The 22,517-nt window shown below is 41.3% G+C and overlaps 1 protein-coding gene across 1 annotated transcript; it reads left to right on the top strand.

Annotated features, from left to right (window-relative positions):
* Nucleotides 1–3,943: 3,943 nt before the first annotated feature.
* On the top strand, nucleotides 3,944–11,581 carry LOC117557886 (meprin A subunit beta-like). Its single transcript, XM_034233880.1, has 12 exons — nucleotides 3,944–3,956; nucleotides 4,058–4,096; nucleotides 4,247–4,272; nucleotides 4,435–4,522; nucleotides 4,803–4,920; nucleotides 7,910–8,088; nucleotides 9,270–9,488; nucleotides 9,803–9,964; nucleotides 10,288–10,518; nucleotides 10,602–11,051; nucleotides 11,169–11,342; nucleotides 11,472–11,581. Exons 1-12 carry the CDS (start codon nucleotides 3,944–3,946, stop codon nucleotides 11,579–11,581), a joined length of 1,809 nt encoding a protein of 602 aa, XP_034089771.1.
* The last annotated feature ends 10,936 nt before the right edge of the window (nucleotides 11,582–22,517 follow it).

Consider the following 22,517-nt stretch of genomic DNA (forward strand, 5'->3'; position numbering starts at 1 on the left):
GCTTTTTTCTGCCGCTCAGTAGATGTCCCCCTCAAACCTGTCCTCATCTCCACCGTGTGCGCCTTTATGGGCTACTGCACCACTGATTGACACCTCAAACCCCAGTATATCCGGAGCCTCCTAGCAGGAATTCAATTTAACGTTCGATGCTCCGATGCTAGCTTTCCCAGCCTATTCTCAAACCCTACTGTTAAACTCATCCTTAAAGGGCTGTATAAGACGTTTCCCCCCGCTGCAGACCCGAGGCTCCCTATCACGCTCCCTGTCCTGCGTCTCATGCTGTCCACACTCAGGAAAGGATGATTCTCCCCCTATCTCGACGCGCTGCTTGATGCCGTATTCCTACTAGCCTTCTATGCGCTCCTCCGACCTGGCGAATTCACCACAGCTTCCCTCATGTTCGACCCCAGTCAAGACGTCTGCCTCTCCGACCTAGTCTTCAACACCAACCACTTTAGTCTCAGCCTCAAACACTCCAAATGCGGAGGAGCCTGCTCAGTCATCGCAGCTCGCATCGATTCCCCGTTCTGCCCTTTTAATTCCATGATTAAATTCCTGCGCTGCAGACCCCCCACCAATCCGTCCTCACCACTTTTTCTCATCAAAGGAAATGCGCCCCTAACGCTGCGCCTGTTCACTTTCTACCTCAAGCAAGTCCTCACTAAGTCCGGCCTATCACCTACATCCTACTTAGGACATTCCTTTAGGATAGGTGCAGCCACCTCAGCTGCTAATCAAGGTCTCTCCACCTCATCCCTTCAACAACTAGGACGGTGGTCCTCCTCCGCCTTCGCAACCTACATTCGCCCGGACATCAGCACCGTACTGGCTTCCCAAAGATCTCTCGGACCCTAATTATGGTATTTATGCATATAACTGGTGGTGGCTCATAAACACATTCATAAGTATACATGTCTCACTAAGGTACCTGATATCCAAACTGCATTCCCGTCCTAGTCCGCGGGCCCCGCCCACAGGGAATAACGTCTCGTCTCACGCGCACCTACACGTAACGGGCTTCATCTCCTGGACACAGGTATCCAAATCCCAGGCCCTTGCTCAAATGTGTCAGTGTAAAATGTATATCCTGCAAAGTCAGGTGTGGACTCGGGTCACCGCACACTTCGGTGTCAGTTACAAAACAAAGAAAATAAAGAAAGAGGAAAAGAGTAAAGAAGGAAAATAAAAATATATATCCTGCGAAGTCAGGCGTGGACTCGGGCCACCGTACACTTCGGTGTCGTGGCTCCGGGCCACCGTACACTTTGGTGTCAGTTACAAAACAAAAGAAATAAAGAAAGAGGAAAAGAGTAAAGAAGGAAAAGATAAAGATATATCCTGCGAAGTCAGGCGTGGCTGAAGGCCACCGTACACTTCGGTGTCAGTTACAAAACAAAGAAAAAGAAAAAGAAAGAAAGAAAGAGAAAAAGAGTAAAGAAGAAAATAATATATATAGCCTGCGAAGTCAGGCGTGGCGGAAGGCCACCGTACACTTCGGTGTCGTAGCTTCGGGCTACCGTACACTTCGGTGTCGTGGACGTTGGGCCACCGTACACTTCGGTGTCAGTTACAAAACAAAACCGTTCGACCTTCGGGCGGCGTAGTCAAGCCCTAAGCCAGGCAGGCGACCCGCAGGTCGTTTTCAGATAAGACCGGCACTGATTTCGGCAGTCAGAGTCTCAGCATGACCCGTAAGCTCCGGCAGTGATTCCGGCCCAATGCCGCTTACATATGTTAATCTATTATCTTTCATTGCCAGATCACCACAGTCACCCCACAAGGTAAGCAACTCAGTTCATCTCAGTATTTCATACTTCACTGGTTTTGGGGATTTCATCGGAGCAGTTCTTTCCCTCCTGAATGATTATCCTGTAAACCGGGGCCTAATCGCCAAACACCATTACATTCTCCTGTTGTATTATCATGGCAATCATTTCATTCATATGACGTGTAAACAATAAATATGTAATTCTTACATCACGTCTCTCCGGTTTGAAATGAAAGCTTTAGCGCAAGTTCAATAAGGAAGACCTAACACGAGTCACTTACACGTCACTCTATGGCTCCCTTCCCCCCTCATTAAATACGAGGGCGTCACCCCTCAGCAGCCAATCGCTGCACTTGCTAAATTCCTTAAATGCCTGCTCTTCCTCCCTGTCAGTTGTCATTGCAGATGATCACACGCAACCCGCCTCCACCCCTCTCGCCTCCTGTCTCCTTCAGGACAAAGCTAAACCTTCCTCCTTCAGACCGGTCTCACCTACTCATCACCACCACCAGTGTCTAGACTCCGGGGATTTCATCGGAGCGGTTCTTTCCCTCCTGAATGACTATCCTGCAAACCGGGGCCTAATCGCCAAACACCATTACATTCTCCTGTTGTATTATCATGGCAATCATTTCATTCATATGACGTGTAAACAATAAATATGTAATTCTTACATCACATCTCTCCGGTTTGAACTCTAAATGTGAGGCAATGGTTCTCAGCAGAAAAAACAATGGTCGGTTAACTCAGAGTAGGGAACGAGTCCTTACCCCAAGTTAAGGAGTTTAGGTATATCTGGGAGTCTTGATCTTGTGTGAGGTGACAATGGAGCATGAGATGAACCAGAGAATCGGAGCAGGGGGAGAAGTGCTTCAGTCACGTGGGGGGGAGGATGGGTGGATGAATGGATAAAACTAAATAATCATGCATGTTCATAACATTGTTCATATATAATAGAAGAAGCCCCAGAATCCAAACCATAAAGGTGTGTATTATTCGTCCAGTGCAGTTATACAATGCTTGATTTTGAATCCCTGGATTACATGACAGTGAAACTATTGGAAGAATCAATAAACACTCATAGATCAAAAATAGCCGGGTCTTCTCTGTGTAGTGTAGTAATATATCATATCATTGGAGCTATTGGATTGAAATGAGAGTTTTCTATACGCTGAATTTCCCTAAAATATTCTTATAAAATTGAAAAAGCTCTAGAATTAAATCAGAATAAATGTACGTTTTGTTATTTTTTGCATAGTTGTAATATCTGATATCGGTTTGGAGTTAAGTTATGCTGCAGTAGATATATTAAACTAAAGTGCAAACGATAATGCTCCACTGCGTTTAAACCGGATCCTCAATGAATAGATTGACAGCTGAGATATAATGCAACAGTTTAAGAGTTTGCTTTGCTCTCGAATGGAATTCTCAAGGTCCTTTGTCTGTACTTTTTTTTCTCTCTTCACATCATTGCAACCACAGCATCAATTGTTAAGTATTCGGAAAGAATGTAAAATAATTGTCTGAAGCTAAAACCTGTTCTACTTTGTTTTCACAGATGGACATGATGATTTACATACATATATAAACTCATACTGTATAGCCAAACCCTTCACGTTTAGAACAGAAAATCGAGCTGGCAGAAGGTAAACGCAGATGAGCATTTTCTGTCTTCTTTAAATACTGCATTTTCAGATTAGTGAATAGGACACAATAATGTATAGTAACTTTATCGTGTTTTGAGAGGTTTACGATTATATTTGTTCATATTATACAGATATATTACCATATTTTTGAATTTATCATGCTTATTAATATTGATCTTGTTTATATTTCCAGTTTGTTTCAAGACACAAGGATGAAAGGCTACATTTTCCTTGTTGTGATTTTGACCGTGTCATCATCATTCTCCAAAAGAACAGTAAGAGTTACTTTATTGTTGTACCTTTCCTTAATTTATAATATATTTGCTTGCTGTCGATTTGCTAACATTTCATACAGGAATTAATGAAGTACTTTTTTAAATAAAAGTTGAGACTCAATCATATTTAACTGCATCCGTAAAAAACTAAAAATAGATGGAATGCGGACATGTTATAGTATATTATGTTGTATGTTATATATTATAGTTTTACTCTTATTTATCTCCGCAAATGTAATTGTTCACAGGTCAGAATGGAGATAGTGGGTAAGTTGTGGCATTTCATATTTTATCTTTTGTTTCATAAAATATATAATAATTACATTCTCAATGTTACTTCATAAGGCAACCTCTTATCTGTTTTGTAGACATTGGTGCAAGCAAGAGCATTCAAGAGGCAAACAAAGGTAAAGTTAAACATTTTCATACCATTAAATAGACCTTTTGGTAATATTGTTCTGTTAAGATAATTTATAGCCAAGTAGCTTTATTGTGACTTCATTGTGTCGTTATTGATATTCTGTTAAAAAAACATCTCCTTTTATGTGTTATCTTAGATTCTTTTCAGGATGATATCCTGAAGGTGGGTTTAGCATTTTTAGGCAAATATTCAAATGATAAACATGTGTGTGTGTGTGTGTGTGTGTGTGTGTGTGTGTGTGTGTGTGTGTGTGTGTGTGTGTGTGTGTGTGTGTGTGTGTGTGTGTGCGTGTCACATGATACCGTTTCTTATAAATCTTCTCAGGACCCACCAAACACAGACAGGAGTGCCATTACTAATGAGAAAAGACTGTGGACATCCCCAGTCCCATATGTTTTGAATGAAGACCTTGGTGAATATTAGTTTTCCTGCATTAACCAGAATATTTGTTTTAGTTAGGGAGGCCTATGCAACATGTTAAGGAGTTAGTTACATCATTGAACAGACATAAGTTCAATATGCATCAGTTACCTGGAGGAGAAGAGCAAGTTTAATGGCATCCTGTTGTGAAAACACATTTGTGAAATTCATACCAACAATGTATACAAACGAGAATACCTCACCTGCTCTTGTCACTTACAATGCCATTTCTTTGTTCTTCCTTTTTGAAAAATGCCCATGCACAATGGCAGAGATGAATGCTAAAGGAGTCATCCTGAAAGCCTTTGACCAGTTCAGGTTGAAGTCATGTATTGACTTCAAACCAAGGGACTCTGAGGAGTATTACATCAACGTCAAAAAGTTAAGCGGGTACGTTTTCAAAATATTAAAAAATTCAATCGAAAACATATCCATTTATTTTTTGCTCGCTACGTTTATCCACAAAAAGCCCCTTTTTTGATAATTTTTTGATATTGTTTGTAAATTTGCTTGTGAAATGTATTGTTCTTTGTGTACCTTTGATAAATATACATTTTAATATTTGTATCTACAGTTCCTTTGCACATTTTTCAAAATGCTCTATATGCTCTGCTTAAAAAGCTGAGGGTTAGACTAGGTTTCTTTTTCAGAAACAAGTCCTGTTTCTCATTTGAAGCCAGGAAAAGGCTAGTCACTGTGACCTTTTTACCTGTGCTGGACTATGGTGATTTGTTGTATATGAATGCACTTGCCTATTGCCTTAACAAGTTAGATGCCGCCGATCACAGCGCACTGAGATTTGTCACAAATTGTAAAGCACTTACACATCACTGTACCCTGTATGCCAAGGCAGGTTTGCCATCACTTACTGTCATTGGTACACGTTTATTTATAAAGCTTTGTTGGGTAAACTCCCGTATTATATAATAATAATAATAATAATAAATAATATTTTTATAGCGCCTTTCAGGAAACCCAAGGTCGCTTTACAAGTCGGGTAGGGGGGGGGGGGAGTAGGGGAAAAAAGGCAGACAGGTTAAGGGGGTGGGGGGGGGGGGAAGTAGCGGAAAAATAAACCTATTAAACTAACTATACAGTGGCGAAAGCCTTGGTAAAAAGGTGCGTTTTGAGGGCTTTTTGAAAATGTCCAGGGTTGGGGCGCTGCGGATTTCGGGGGGGAGAGAGTTCCAGAGGGTGGGGGATGCCACACTGAAGGCTCTGTCACCAAAAGTCCGCAACCTGGTGCGGGGGGTGGAGAGGAGATCCTGTCCAGATGATCTTAGCTTCCGGGATGGAGTGTGGTAGCGGAGAAGGTCAGACAGGTATTGGGGGGCGAGGGCATGGAGGGATTTGTAAGTCAGAAGAAGGAGTTTATAGGTGATACGGTGCTTGACTGGGAGCCAGTGTAGGTGGATCAGGGTGGGGGTGATGTGCTGCCAGGGCTTGGTGTGAGTGAGCACCCTGGCAGCCGAGTTCTGCACATACTGGAGCCTGTCCAGGGCTTTACTGGGAACCCCGAACAGGACTCCGTTGCAGTAATCCAACCGGGAGGAGACGAATGCATGAATGAGGGTCTCGGCCACGGAATCAGAGAGTGATGGTCGTAGACGGGAGATGTTACTGAGGTGATAGAAGGCAGACTTAGTGACGGATTTGATGTGTGACTGAAATGAGAGAGTGGAGTCAAGGATGACACCCAGGTTACGGACTTCGGGAGACGGGGAGATGGAACAGCCGTCAATGTGGAGGAGGAGATCCCCAACCTTCCGGAGCAGTGCTTTGGGGGCCACAACCATGAGCTCAGTCTTCTTACTGTTGAGTTTGAGTAGATTTGCTGTCATCCAGGTTTTTATGGCGTGGAGACAGTTGACCAAAGACTGTGGAGGGAGCTGGGCGGATGGTGAGGTGCTGAGATAGAGCTGAGTGTCGTCAGCGTAGCAGTGGAAATTGAGACCGAATTGACGTATGATCTGGCCAAGGGGGAGCATGTAAATGGTGAAAAGTAGGGGACCAAGCACGGAGCCTTGGGGGACACCATGGTTGACTGGGGCCGAGGGGGAGGATGAGCCGCTGATGCTAACAAACTGAGACCTGGTTGATAGATAGGACTGAAACCATGACAGAGCTGTGCCAGTGATGCCAAGGTTGTTAGAGAGGCATTTCAGGAGGACTGTATGAGAAACAGTGTCAAAAGCAGCAGAGAGGTCGAGGAGGATGAGAATACTGATTTTTCCGGAGTCAGCAGCGAGAAGGAGGTCATTAGTGATCTTGAGGAGGGCGGTCTCTGTGCTGTGATGTGCTCTGTAGGCTGACTGTAGGGGTTCGTAGAGCTCATGGTTGGACAGATGTTGATGAAGCTGGGCGGCGACTGCTCTTTCCAAGGTTTTGCTAAGGAAAGGAAGGTTGGAGATCGGTCGGTAGTTGTTCAGCTGCTCAGGGTCCAAACCAGGCTTCTTGAGGATGGGAGTGATGGAGGCGGTTTTGAAGCAGGAGGGAACTATACCAGATGACAGAGAGGAGTTGATGATGTCTGTTATGATGGGGCAGAGGGTGGGAAGGCAGGCCTTGACCAGCACCGTGGGCATGGGGTCAAGGGAGCAGGTGGAGGCCTTAGCATTGGTCACCAGCTTCGAGACCAGTGGAACATCCACTGGGGAGAAGGAGGAGAGAGAGCATTGGGGATTGAGGGGTTGAGCCGGGAGTGTGCATTTCTGTGTCAGGGGCCAGTGCAGAGAGGGGGAGGGGGCGGGCACCAGGAGTTGTTGATGAATGGAGATCACCTTAGCCTGAAAAAAGTTGAGGAATTTGGAGCAGAGGTCAGGAGCTTCAGCAGTGTGCGTGGCAGGGAGGGGGCGGAGCAGTCGGTTGATGGTGGAGAATAAGGATCTGGGGTGATTTTGTTGTGAGGTGATGAGGGAGGAGTAGTAGGCGGTCTTGGTCTATATCTGCTCTCTGATAACACAGAGAGTTGCAAGCAGCTATTGTCTGAGATCGCATGATGTAGTATTGTTAGATGTGCCAAGAGCAAGGACTGTCTTAGGTAAGACAGCTTTTATGTGTGCAGCTCCACTTGCTTGGAACAATCTTCAGCAAGAATTGAAACTGAGCAATCTCATTCCTCTGCATGTTTTTAAAGCTAGGCTAAATGAAATGCTCGTTGATACTATGGGCACTTGTAAATGTCTATAACTATGTAAATGTACCCTGTAAATATAATGTATGTCCTTTATTGTTTTATGTTTCATGTTGAACCTATATGCTGCAGGTCTCCCTTGAAAAAGAGATCTATGATCTCAATGGGACCAATCTGATTAAATAAAGGTTTGAAAATGTGCTTTTCATAAATTGATGAGCTGATGACTGCTTTTTCTCATTTTAGATGTTATTCATATATTGGGAAAGTAAGATCCAACGGACAGGACCTCTCTATCGGGTCTTACTGTGATTCCATCTCAACGGTTGAACATGAGTTCCTCCATGCTTTGGGCTTCTACCATGAACAGTCCAGATATGACAGAGATGATTATGTGACCATTGTTAACGAGAACATCCAAGAAGGTGTGTTTAAGACTTTCATTGTAATATTTTATGTGTTTAAGAACTTTTTTTAATTGTACATTTTTATCATTTATCATTTAAGACTAAAGAGATCAATATGAACATGTGACACTTGTGACCGTTTTTAATAGTTTGGTTATGAAAATATTTAGCTGTCTAGATCAATAATATGTTAGTTGTGCTTTAAAGGTCATCTATTACACAAAATCTTTTTTGTGTCTTTTATACACAAACATGTGTCCCCTCTGTGTAAAGAGATTCTGAAAGTTTCAGGAAGAAAGACCCCCTCACTTTTTGTCCCGATCCATTTATATGAAAATGAGCTGATCAGATTTTGGTCACTTTAAGATGTCATAATAATTTGTGTGGCTTGTGTAACCATTAGCCAATCAGCAACCAAGGTAAATACCCCCCCCCCCCCCCCCACACACCTTATCCCCTGAATCTCCACCATTAGGCGCGTTCACACCACAGTACTTTTCCCACTTTAGTTCATCAGAACTCTTTAGTTCTGATGAACTAAGTACAGATCGCGTTCACACCGGAATAAGTCCCTGGGGAAGGATTAGGCAAATGAAGCCGCTGACGTCACTTCTTCTTTCTGCGCTGGGCTAATGCTAATGCTAATAATGCAATGCGAGGATAATAAAATGGCAGCTTCACAAAACCTTTTGGGAGTTTTATGGGGCGTGGTTTGCAATCCGCCCAGCCAATCAGACATAGGAACCTTTTTCTCTCACGAAAATACCTGCTCTCTAGCAGGGACTGAAAAGGGGGTAAAAAGGTTCTCATGAACTAATTTAGTTCCTGGGGCTTTTTGGTGTGAACGCAAATATATCGTAGTTCTGGTGAACTATTGTGGGAAAAGTACTCCGGTGTGAACGCGGCTCTGGTGTTCTTTTTAACCAAATATCTCTCAGAGGGGCGTGGAGAGAGGCTCCTTATTTTCATCTAAAGTAACAGACAGAGAATCATCACTTTTGAAACAAGGCTGAAACAGAGGGGATTATGGGATGCTGCAATGATCTGTTTGGTATTTGGAGCAAAACACTTCAGAGACATGTTTTGTATATAACTGAGAACTATAATATGTTGATGAAAAATAGTATAATAAGATACCTTTAACCATTTATTCAGCCCTCAAGGTTTAATAAAAATATACATTATGCTGTGTCTTCTAGGTTTCGAGCGTAATTTTCAAAAAGGGAGCAATAAAAGCACCACCACCCAGGGAGTCCCGTACGACTTCTGGTCAGTGATGCACTATGGCGAAAATAGTTTCAGCAATGGCAACGGGTCAACAATTCTAACCAAAGACCCAAAGTTCCAGGATGTGATTGGTCAAAGACTGGAAGTGAGTCCCAAAGATGTTCTGGAGCTGAACCTCCTCTACAAATGCAGTAAGTGATTGTTCCAGTGACTAAAATCAGTCCATTTACTGTGAACATAATATGTCATTAAAGTCAGATCCAGGCAAGCAACCATTTCAATGTACATTTTGTGTTACTTAGTTACTTTAATTGTGTTTAAGAGTAATCAGTTTTCAGATGTATCATCAATTACAACACAACCAGGAACTAAAGCTTTTATTAATTTAATCGAATCAAAATCAAATCAAGTTTAGGGTTTCCCTATGCTCCATATCTAACTGATAAAGATTCAAATGAATAACTTAATACGTCTTCAATCCTGTGTTCTTTATTTTACTCTACAGAGTCAACCATTGCATTTCAAATGCAATGTAGCTTCCCCGATGAGACCATGTGTCAAATGACTAGCTGTTCACAGAGTGGGCTTGGCTGGGAAATGGTAACTAAGGTTAAAGGGGGTCCTGTGTCTGACCACACCAGTTTACCTAGTGGCAGTGGTGAACAAGGTAAGATTTATAAATCAAACATTTTCAGTTGTGTACTACTAAAAATATGGCCCTGACCATGAACTACAATATTCTCTGTTTGTATATCTTGTTACCTTTGAACTTTCAAGTATCTAATAAGTACATATACCCCCACACATTTATTCTTTTATAAAGTACAAATGAAACACACAAAACGTTATCACAATCTTAAGACAGATTTATGCGGGGCAACGTGAATCTCCCTGATACGTGAAACAATTTAAATGATATGTACCTTTTGTGTGGATATTATGTTTGAAGGTCCATCATAACACAATATTTGTGGACAATACACATTCTAGGTGAAGATGCGGGTTACTTCATGCATGTTAACATGGCATCAGGTGAGGAGGGAGACTCGGCCTGGCTGGAGACCCACAGGATGAGTCTCAATAGGGAGCATCATGTCCAGTGTCTCCAGTTCTACCATTACCACAGTGGGAAAATGTCAGACCACCTCAACATCTGGATCAGAGAGTTTCAGGATAAATTGGACCTCAAGGGAACCTTACGCCTCATGGGACAGATCACTGGTAATTTAATATATATGGATCTGGTGTCATCTTTTGTACATGTTATTAGAACCTAATCTTTGAAAGCTACACTCTTCCTCTAGGTGAGCCAACAAAACACTGGAAGCTCCATCATGTGTCCCTGAATGCCACCAAGCACTTCCAGGTGGAGTTTGAGGTTCGTAAAGGAGCAGGATGCTCTACAGGCGGCTTCTCAATCGATGACATAAATCTGTCAGAGACCGAATGTCCACATGTAACCCTGCAGCTTGATGACTTTGAGCAAACCTTGAGCTCTAGCAAATATGGCACCACTATTTACAGCCCTCTGCAATACTCCAGCGGGGGCTATGCTTACAGGGTTGGGGTTAGGCTTAATAAAACATATTTTGGATTGTTTGTGCAACTCTTGTCTGGTGAAAATGATGACCGGCTGGAGTGGCCTTGCCCACAAAGGCAGGTGACCTTCAAAATGCTGGACCAGAATGCCAACATCCAGCTGCAGATGTCCAAGCAATTAAGTATCACCAGTGACCTAAGCACATCCTCCGGTGGTAAGTCTAAATGTACATTAAAAAGTATACTTAAAAATATATATTTTCTCTGGAATGAGATAATAATGTTCTTGTTGGTTACTTAGCTTTGATGATGTATATGCTTTCTATATGCAGGCAGCTATCTGTGGGGCAATCCTCGTAAAGTTGGAACTCCATACGTAGATGAGAATAATGAGAATGCATTCGCTGGAACTCGGCTTGGCAGATCGTATTTTGCCAAACAGAAGGATATGACAACCAGAGAGTTCCTCAAAGGAGGAAGTGTCGCTTTTCTTTTCAGCTTCCAAGGCAGGCTGAGAAAATATTTGTATTTCTGCTAAACTTGACTGTTCTATTTGTAATTCTAATACAAACTCTTTTGAATATTTGTTTCAAAGTTTTTCTGCACATTACAGCTAAATGGTTATTATTTTCTAGATATTACCCCGCTAGTCACTGGAAGTTCCCTGCCAATTCCTCAAGTGGGACCAGTGGAGATCAAATATCCTCCGAAAGATCTGAATGGAGGCCCCTGCTCATCACGGTAAGACATTGTCTTAGCAAACAAAGTTGAATTGTCAAAACTGAAACCAATTCTCATTTTAAACACAACATAATGAAATAGATTGTATTTTAAGATGTCTTTCAAATCATACAATTCTTTCACACTGACTCCCCTGTTACATTTGAAGTAATTTGTAAGTTCTAAAATAGCTTGATGCCCTTGAGGATAATCAACAAATTAAATATATATGTGTTTCTATTTTCATGTTAAGCAAAAAGGTATATTTAATTTAAAACAACAATTGAACAAAGCAAGTAGATTTGTACATGTCTTTAAAAATAATACTCTGCATTTTACAGCACCACCACCCTTAAACCCCTTAGAACCACGGATCACAGGTATTCACTATTACTCGCACACATTGCACTTGCAGTCATTTGTGGGCTTTGAAGATCTTATCTTAGATTTCACTAGCAAGGACTTCACCACAACAGTATAATGTTTGTAGGTTTAATGAAGGAGTAACAATTCATTGATATGGAGGGGGTGATTAAGTAATGAGGGCAAATGACGTCTGTTGGTCTGGTCTGGGAGGACGTGCTTTGGTCGAGGCAGACGGAGACTCAGAGTGGGGGTTCAGTCCCCGGCATGTTTCCACTAAATATGCACGAGTTGAATATGAATAGAGACAGGTGGAGAGGATGAGTGAATGTAGGGATAAGGGAAGGGATGAAGGGATGTAGGGATGAAAGGATAAGAGATGTCGGGATGAAGGGATGTAGGGAAGGAAGGATAAGGGATGTCGGGATGAAGGGATGTCAGGATTAAGGGATGAAGAGATATTGGGATGAAGCGATGAAGGGAGGAAAGGATAAGGGATGGAGGGATGAAGGGATTATGGGATTAAGGGATGAAGGGATGTCTGAATGTCAGGATGAAGGGATAAAGGATGGAGAGATAAGGGAAGCCGGGATGAAGGCGTTGATGGTTGGAGTGATAAAGGGGGTTTGGCTAAGGATGAGGTGGAAATAGGAATGCATGAGTGGGTGGGAGAGTGAGGGTGGGTTGAGAGAATGGAGACAAGCGATGGACGGATGTTTGGCCAGAAATAAATAGATTTAGCCTTGATTAGCGATGGGGCTGAGGCGTGGCCATGCTCCTGAACCTGAGTTAACAAATGTATTTCATTTAAAGAAAGCAATTCGCTTTTCAAATCATGCTCTGCATTTTACAGCACCACCACCCTAGAGCCTCCCAGAACCACCGATGAAAGCAGGTATTCACATTTACACTTTAAGTAATTTGTAAACTGTAATACGTTTGTAAGTGGTAAAATAGCTTGATGCACTTGAGGATAATCAACAAATAAAATATATATGTGTTTCTATGTTCATGTTAAGCAAAAAAGGTATTTTTCTTTTAAAACAACAATTGAAGAAAGCAAGTAGATTTGTACATGTCTTTAAAAATAATACTCTGCATTTTACAGCACCACCACCCTAGAGCCTCCCAGAACCACGGATGAAAGCAGGTATTCACATTCACACTTTAAGTAATTTGTAAACTGTAATACTTTGTAAGTGGTAAAATAGCTTGATTCACTTGAGGATAATCAACAAATAAAATATATATATGTGTTTCTATGTTCATGTTAAGTAAGACATTTATATTTATTTTAAAACAACAATTGAACAAAGCAAGTAGATGTGTACATGTCTTTCAAATAATACTATGCATTTTACAGCACCACCACCCTTAAACCCCCTAGAACCACAGATCACAGGTATTCACTATTACTCCCACACATTACATACAATCTTATCTTAATGCTCCTGAACCTGAGTTAACAAATCAATTTCATTTAAAGAAAGCAATCTGCTTTTACTAATACTATGCATTTTACAGCACCACCACCCTTGAGACTCCCAGAACCACAGATGAGAGCAGGTATTCAAATGTACACACAACTGTTACACTTGCAGTCATGTGTGGGCTATGAACATCTTATTTTAAATTGCACTAGCAAGGACCACGCCACAACAGTAGAATGTTTGTAGGTTTAATGAAGGACTAACAATTAATTGATATGGAGGGGGTGATTAAGTGATGATGGTGAATGACGTCTGTTGGTCTGGTCTGGGATGACGTGCTTTAGATGAGGGGAAGTAGGGATAAGGATGGAGGGATAAGGGATGGAGGGATAAGGTATGTTGGGATGAAGGGATCTAGGGATGTAGATCGGAAAGGATGTCAGGATGAAGGGATATGGGATGGAGGGATAAGGGATTAAGGGATGAAAGTACTAAGAGCAGTCGGGATGAAGGGATATAGGGATGTAGGGATGTATGGATGTAGGGAGGAGAGGATAAGGAATGTCGGGATGAAGGGGTCGATGGTTGGAGGGATTAAGGGGGTTGGGCTAAGGATGAGGTAGAAGTGCATGAGTGGGAGGGAGAGCGAGGTTGGGTTGAGAGAATGGAGACAAGCGATGGCCGGATGTTTGGCCGTATATAAATAGACTTAGCGATGGGGTTGAGGCGTGGCCATGCTCCTGAACCTGAGTTAACAAATGTATTTAATTTAAAGAAAGCAATTCCCTTTTCAAATCATGCTATGTATTTTACAGCACCACCACCCTAGAGCCTCCCAGAACCACCGATGAAAGCAGGTATTCACATTCACACTTTAAGTAATTTGTAAACTATAATACTTTGTAAGTGGTAAAATAGCTTGATTCACTTGAGGATAATCAACAAATACAATATATATATGTGTTTCTATGTTCATGTTAAGTAAGACATTTATATTTATTTTTAAAACAACAATTGAACAAAGCAAGTAGATGTGTACATGTCTTTCAAATAATACTATGCATTTTACAGCACCACCACCCTTAAACCCCCTAGAACCACAGATCACAGGTATTCACTATTACTCCCACACATTACATACAATCTTATCTTAATGCTCCTGAACCTGAGTTAACAAATCAATTTCATTTAAAGAAAGCAATCTGCTTTTACTAATACTATGCATTTTACAGCACCACCACCCTTGAGCCTCCGAGAACCACAGATGAGAGCAGGTATTCAAATGTACACACAACTGTTACACTTGCAGTCATGTGTGGGCTATGAACATCTTATTTTAAATTGCACTAGCAAGGACCACGCCACAACAGTAGAATGTTTGTAGGTTTAATGAAGGACTAACAATTAATTGATATGGAGGGGGTGATTAAGTGATGATGGTGAATGACGTCTGTTGGTCTTGTCTGGGATGACGTGCTTTAGATGAGGGGAAGTAGGGATAATGATGGAGGGATAAGGGATGGAGGGATAAGGTATGTTGGGATGAAGGGATCTAGGGATGTAGATCGGAAAGGATGTCAGGATGAAGGGATATGGGATGGAGGGATAAGGGATTAAGGGATGAAAGTACTAAGAGCAGTCGGGATGAAGGGATATAGGGATGTAGGGATGTATGGATGTAGGGAGGAGAGGATAAGGAATGTCGGGATGAAGGGGTCGATGGTTGGAGGGATTAAGGGGGTTGGGCTAAGGATGAGGTAGAAGTGCATGAGTGGGAGGGAGAGCGAGGTTGGGTTGAGAGAATGGAGACAAGCGATGGCCGGATGTTTGGCCGTATATAAATAGACTTAGCGATGGGGTTGAGGCGTGGCCATGCTCCTGAACCTGAGTTTACAAATGTATTTAATTTAAAGAAAGCAATTCCCTTTTCAAATCATGCTATGTATTTTACAGCACCACCACCCTAGAGCCTCCCAGAACCACCGATGAAAGCAGGTATTCACATTTACACTTTAAGTAATTTGTGAACTGTAATACGTTTGTAAGTGGTGAAATAGCTTGATGCACTTGAGGATAATCAACAAATAAAATATATATGTGTTTCTATGTTCATGTTAAGCAAAAAAGGTATTTTTCTTTTAAAACAACAATTGAAGAAAGCAAGTAGATTTGTACATGTCTTTAAAAATAATACTCTGCATTTTACAGCACCACCACCCTAGAGCCTCCCAGAACCACGGATGAAAGCAGGTATTCACATTCACACTTTAAGTAATTTGTAAACTGTAATACTTTGTAAGTGGTAAAATAGCTTGATTCACTTGAGGATAATCAACAAATAAAATATATATATGTGTTTCTATGTTCATGTTAAGTAAGACATTTATATTTATTTTAAAACAACAATTGAACAAAGCAAGTAGATGTGTACATGTCTTTCAAATAATACTATGCATTTTACAGCACCACCACCCTTAAACCCCCTAGAACCACAGATCACAGGTATTCACTATTACTCCCACACATTACATACAATCTTATCTTAATGCTCCTGAACCTGAGTTAACAAATCAATTTCATTTAAAGAAAGCAATCTGCTTTTACTAATACTATGCATTTTACAGCGCCACCACCCTTGAGCCTCCCAGAACCACAGATGAGAGCAGGTATTCAAATGTACACACAACTGTTACACTTGTAGTCATGTGTGGGCTATGAACATCTTATTTTAAATTGCACTAGCAAGGACCACGCCACAACAGTAGAATGTTTGTAGGTTTAATGAAGGACTAACAATTAATTGATATGGAGGGGGTGATTAAGTGATGATGGTGAATGACGTCTGTTGGTCTGGTCTGGGATGACGTGCTTTAGATGAGGGGAAGTAGGGATAAGGATGGAGGGATAAGGGATGGAGGGATAAGGTATGTTGGGATGAAGGGATCTAGGGATGTAGATCGGAAAGGATGTCAGGATGAAGGGATATGGGATGGAGGGATAAGGGATTAAGGGATGAAAGTACTAAGAGCAGTCGGGATGAAGGGATATAGGGATGTAGGGATGTATGGATGTAGGGAGGAGAGGATAAGGAATGTCGGGATGAAGGGGCCGATGGTTGGAGGGATTAAGGGGGTTGGGCTAAGGATGAGGTAGAAGTGCATGAGTGGGAGGGAGAGCGAGGTTGGGTTGAGAGAATGGAGACAAGCGATGGCCGGATGTTTGGTCGTATATAAATAGACTTAGCGATGGGGTTGAGGCGTGGCCATGCTCCTGAACCTGAGTTTACAAATGTATTTAATTTAAAGAAAGCAATTCCCTTTTCAAATCATGCTATGTATTTTACAGCACCACCACCCTAGAGCCTACCAGAACCACCGATGAAAGCAGGTATTCACATTTACACTTTAAGTAATTTGTAAACTGTAATACTTTGTAAGTGGTAAAATAGCTTGATTCACTTGAGGATAATCAACAAATAAAATATATATGTGTTTCTATGTTCATGTTAAGCAAAAAAGGTATTTTTCTTTTAAAACAACAATTGAAGAAAGCAAGTAGATTTGTACATGTCTTTAAAAATAATACTCTGCATTTTACAGCACCACCACCCTAGAGCCTCCCAGAACCACGGATGAAAGCAGGTATTCACATTCACACTTTAAGTAATTTGTAAACTGTAATACTTTGTAAGTGGTAAAATAGCTTGATTCACTTGAGGATAATCAACAAATAAAATATATATATGTGTTTCTATGTTCATGTTAAGTAAGACATTTATATTTATTTTAAAACAACAATTGAACAAAGCAAGTAGATGTGTACATGTCTTTCAAATAATACTATGCATTTTACAGCACCACCACCCTTAAACCCCCTAGAACCACAGATCACAGGTATTCACTATTACTCCCACACATTACATACAATCTTATCTTAATGCTCCTGAACCTGAGTTAACAAATCAATTTCATTTAAAGAAAGCAATCTGCTTTTACTAATACTATGCATTTTATAGCACCACCACCCTTGAGCCTCCCAGAACCACAGATGAGAGCAGGTATTCAAATGTACACACAACTGTTACACTTGCAGTCATGTGTGGGCTATGAACATCTTATTTTAAATTGCACTAGCAAGGACCACGCCACAACAGTAGAATGTTTGTAGGTTTAATGAAGGACTAACAATTAATTGATATGGAGGGGGTGATTAAGTGATGATGGTGAATGACGTCTGTTGGTCTGGTCTGGGATGACGTGCTTTAGATGAGGGGAAGTAGGGATAAGGATGGAGGGATAAGGGATGGAGGGATAAGGTATGTTGGGATGAAGGGATCTAGGGATGTAGATCGGAAAGGATGTCAGGATGAAGGGATATGGGATGGAGGGATAAGGGATTAAGGGATGAAAGTACTAAGAGCAGTCGGGATGAAGGGATATAGGGATGTAGGGATGTATGGATGTAGGGAGGAGAGGATAAGGAATGTCGGGATGAAGGGGTCGATGGTTGGAGGGATTAAGGGGGTTGGGCTAAGGATGAGGTAGAAGTGCATGAGTGGGAGGGAGAGCGAGGTTGGGTTGAGAGAATGGAGACAAGCGATGGCCGGATGTTTGGCCGTATATAAATAGACTTAGCGATGGGGTTGAGGCGTGGCCATGCTCCTGAACCTGAGTTAACAAATGTATTTAATTTAAAGAAAGCAATTCCCTTTTGAAATCATGCTCTGCATTTTACAGCACCACCACCCTAGAGCCTCCCAGAACCACCGATGAAAGCAGGTATTCACATTCACACTTTAAGTAATTTGTAAACTGTAATACTTTGTAAGTGGTAAAATAGCTTGATTCACTTGAGGATAATCAACAAATAAAATATATATATGTGTTTCTATGTTCATGTTAAGTAAGACATTTATATTTATTTTAAAACAACAATTGAACAAAGCAAGTAGATGTGTACATGTCTTTCAAATAATACTATGCATTTTACTGCACCACCACCCTTAAACCCCCTAGAACCACAGATCACAGGTATTCACTATTACTCCCACACATTACATGCAATCTTATCTTAATGCTCCTGAACCTGAGTTAACAAATCAATTTCATTTAAAGAAAGCAATCTGCTTTTACTAATACTATGCATTTTACAGCACCACCACCCTTGAGCCTCCCAGAACCACAGATGAGAGCAGGTATTCAAATGTACACACAACTGTTACACTTGCAGTCATGTGTGGGCTATGAACATCTTATTTTAAATTGCACTAGCAAGGACCACGCCACAACAGTAGAATGTTTGTAGGTTTAATGAAGGACTAACAATTAATTGATATGGAGGGGGTGATTAAGTGATGATGGTGAATGACGTCTGTTGGTCTGGTCTGGGATGACGTGCTTTAGATGAGGGGAAGTAGGGATATGGAGGGATAAGGGATGGAGGGATAAGGTATGTTGGGATGAAGGGATCTAGGGATGTAGATCGGAAAGGATGTCAGGATGAAGGGATATGGGATGGAGGGATAAGGGATTAAGGGATGAAAGTACTACGAGCAGTCGGGATGAAGGGATATAGGGATGTAGGGATGTATGGATGTAGGGAGGAGAGGATAAGGAATGTCGGGATGAAGGGGCCGATGGTTGGAGGGATTAAGGGGGTTGGGCTAAGGATGAGGTAGAAGTGCATGAGTGGGAGGGAGAGCGAGGTTGGGTTGAGAGAATGGAGACAAGCGATGGCCGGATGTTTGGCCGTATATAAATAGACTTAGCGATGGGGTTGAGGCATGGCCATGCTCCTGAACCTGAGTTAACAAATGTATTTAATTTAAAGAAAGCAATTCCCTTTTCAAATCATGCTATGTATTTTACAGCACCACCACCCTAGAGCCTCCCAGAACCACCGATGAAAGCAGGTATTCACATTTACACTTTAAGTAATTTGTAAACTGTAATACGTTTGTAAGTGGTAAAATAGCTTGATGCACTTGAGGATAATCAACAAATAAAATATATATGTGTTTCTATGTTCATGTTAAACAAAAAAGGTATTTTTCTTTTAAAACAACAATTGAACAAAGCAAGTAGATTTGTACATGTCTTTAAAAATAATACTCTGCATTTTACAGCACCACCACCCTTAAACCCCCTAGAACCACAGATCACAGGTATTCACTATTACTCCCACACATTACATACAATCTTATCTTAATGCTCCTGAACCTGAGTTAACAAATCAATTTCATTTAAAGAAAGCAATCTGCTTTTAATAATACTATGCATTTTACAGCACCACCACCCTTGAGACTCCCAGAACCACAGATGAGAGCAGGTATTCAAATGTACACACAACTGTTACACTTGCAGTCATGTGTGGGCTATGAACATCTTATTTTAAATTGCACTAGCAAGGACCACGCCACAACAGTAGAATGTTTGTAGGTTTAATGAAGGACTAACAATTAATTGATATGGAGGGGGTGATTAAGTGATGATGGTGAATGACGTCTGTTGGTCTGGTCTGGGATGACGTGCTTTAGATGAGGGGAAGTAGGGATAAGGATGGAGGGATAATGGATGGAGGGATAAGGTATGTTGGGATGAAGGGATCTAGGGATGTAGATCGGAAAGGATGTCAGGATGAAGGGATATGGGATGGAGGGATAAGGGATTAAGGGATGAAAGTACTAAGAGCAGTCGGGATGAAGGGATATAGGGATGTAGGGATGTATGGATGTAGGGAGGAGAGGATAAGGAATGTCGGGATGAAGGGGCCGATGGTTGGAGGGATTAAGGGGGTTGGGCTAAGGATGAGGTAGAAGTGCATGAGTGGGAGGGAGAGCGAGGTTGGGTTGAGAGAATGGAGACAAGCGATGGCCGGATGTTTGGCCGTATATAAATAGACTTAGCGATGGGGTTGAGGCGTGGCCATGCTCCTGAACCTGAGTTAACAAATGTATTTAATTTAAAGAAAGCAATTCCCTTTTCAAATCATGCTCTGCATTTTACAGCACCACCACCCTAGAGCCTCCCAGAACCACGGATGAAAGCAGGTATTCACATTCACACTTTAAGTAATTTGTAAACTGTAATACTTTGTAAGTGGTAAAATAGCTTGATTCACTTGAGGATAATCAACAAATAAAATATATATATGTGTTTCTATGTTCATGTTAAGTAAGACATTTATATGTATTTTAAAACAACAATTGAACAAAGCAAGTAGATGTGTACATGTCTTTCAAATAATACTATGCATTTTACAGCACCACCACCCTTAAACCCCTAGAACCACAGATCACAGGTATTCACTATTACTCCCACACATTTACATACAATCTTATCTTTAATGCTCCTGAACCTGAGTTAAACAAATCAATTTCATTTAAGAAAGCAATCTGCTTTTACTAATACTATGCATTTTACAGTACCACCACCCTTGAGACTCCCAGAACCACAGATGAGAGCAGGTATTAAAATGTACACACAACTGTTACACTTGCAGTCATGTGTGGGCTATGAACATCTTATTTTAAATTGCACTAGCAAGGACCACGCCACAACAGTAGAATGTTTGTAGGTTTAATGAAGGACTAAACAATTGATTGATATGGACGGGGGTGAATTAAGTGATGATGGTGAATGACGTCTGTTGGTCTGGTCTGGGATGACGTGCTTTAGATGAGGGGAAGTAGGGATAAGGATGGAGGGATAAGGGATGGAGGGATAAGGTATGTTGGGATGAAGGGATCTAGGGATGTAGATCGGAAAGGATGTCAGGATGAAGGGATATGGGATGGAGGGATAAGGGATTAAGGGATGAAATTGAAAGTACTAAGAGCAGTCGGGATGAAGGGATATAGGGATGTAGGGATGTATGGATGTAGGGAGGAGAGGATAAGGAATGTCGGGATGAAGGGGCCGATGGTTGGAGGGATTAAGGGGGTTGGGCTAAGGATGAGGTAGAAGTGCATGAGTGGGAGGGAGAGCGAGGTTGGGTTGAGAGAATGGAGACAAGCGATGGCCGGATGTTTGGCCGTATATAAATAGACTTAGCGATGGGGTTGAGGCGTGGCCATGCTCCTGAACCTGAGTTAACAAATGTATTTAATTTAAAGAAAGCAATTCCCTTTTCAAATCATGCTATGTATTTTACAGCACCACCACCCTAGAGCCTCCCAGAACCACCGATGAAAGCAGGTATTCACATTCACACTTTAAGTAATTTGTAAACTGTAATACGTTTGTAAGTGGTAAAATAGCTTGATTCACTTGAGGATAATCAACAAATAAAATATATATGTGTTTCTATGTTCATGTTAAGTAAGACATTTATATTTATTTTAAAACAACAATTGAACAAAGCAAGTAGATTTGTACATGTCTTTAAAAATAATACTCTGCATTTTACAGCACCACCACCCTAGAGCCTCCCAGAACCACCGATGAAAGCAGGTATTCACATTCACACTTTAAGTAATTTGTAAACTGTAATACTTTGTAAGTGGTAAAATAGCTTGATTCACTTGAGGATAATCAACAAATAAAATATATATATGTGTTTCTATGTTCATGTTAAGTAAGACATTTATATGTATTTTAAAACAACAATTGAACAAAGCAAGTAGATGTGTACATGTCTTTCAAATAATACTATGCATTTTACAGCACCACCACCCTTAAACCCCCTAGAACCACAGATCACAGGTATTCACTATTACTCCCACACATTACATACAATCTTATCTTAATGCTCCTGAACCTGAGTTAACAAATCAATTTCATTTAAAGAAAGCAATCTGCTTTTACTAATACTATGCATTTTACAGCACCACCACCCTTGAGCCTCCCAGAACCACAGATGAGAGCAGGTATTCAAATGTACACACAACTGTTACACTTGCAGTCATGTGTGGGCTATGAACATCTTATTTTAAATTGCACTAGCAAGGACCACGCCACAACAGTAGAATGTTTGTAGGTTTAATGAAGGACTAACAATTAATTGATATGGAGGGGGTGATTAAGTGATGATGGTGAATGACGTCTGTTGGTCTGGTCTGGGATGACGTGCTTTAGATGAGGGGAAGTAGGGATAAGGATGGAGGGATAAGGGATGGAGGGATAAGGTATGTTGGGATGAAGGGAATCTAGGGATGTAGATCGGAAAGGA

This window comes from Gymnodraco acuticeps, unplaced genomic scaffold, assembly GCF_902827175.1.
Source record: "Gymnodraco acuticeps unplaced genomic scaffold, fGymAcu1.1, whole genome shotgun sequence".
NCBI lineage: Eukaryota > Metazoa > Chordata > Actinopteri > Perciformes > Bathydraconidae > Gymnodraco > Gymnodraco acuticeps.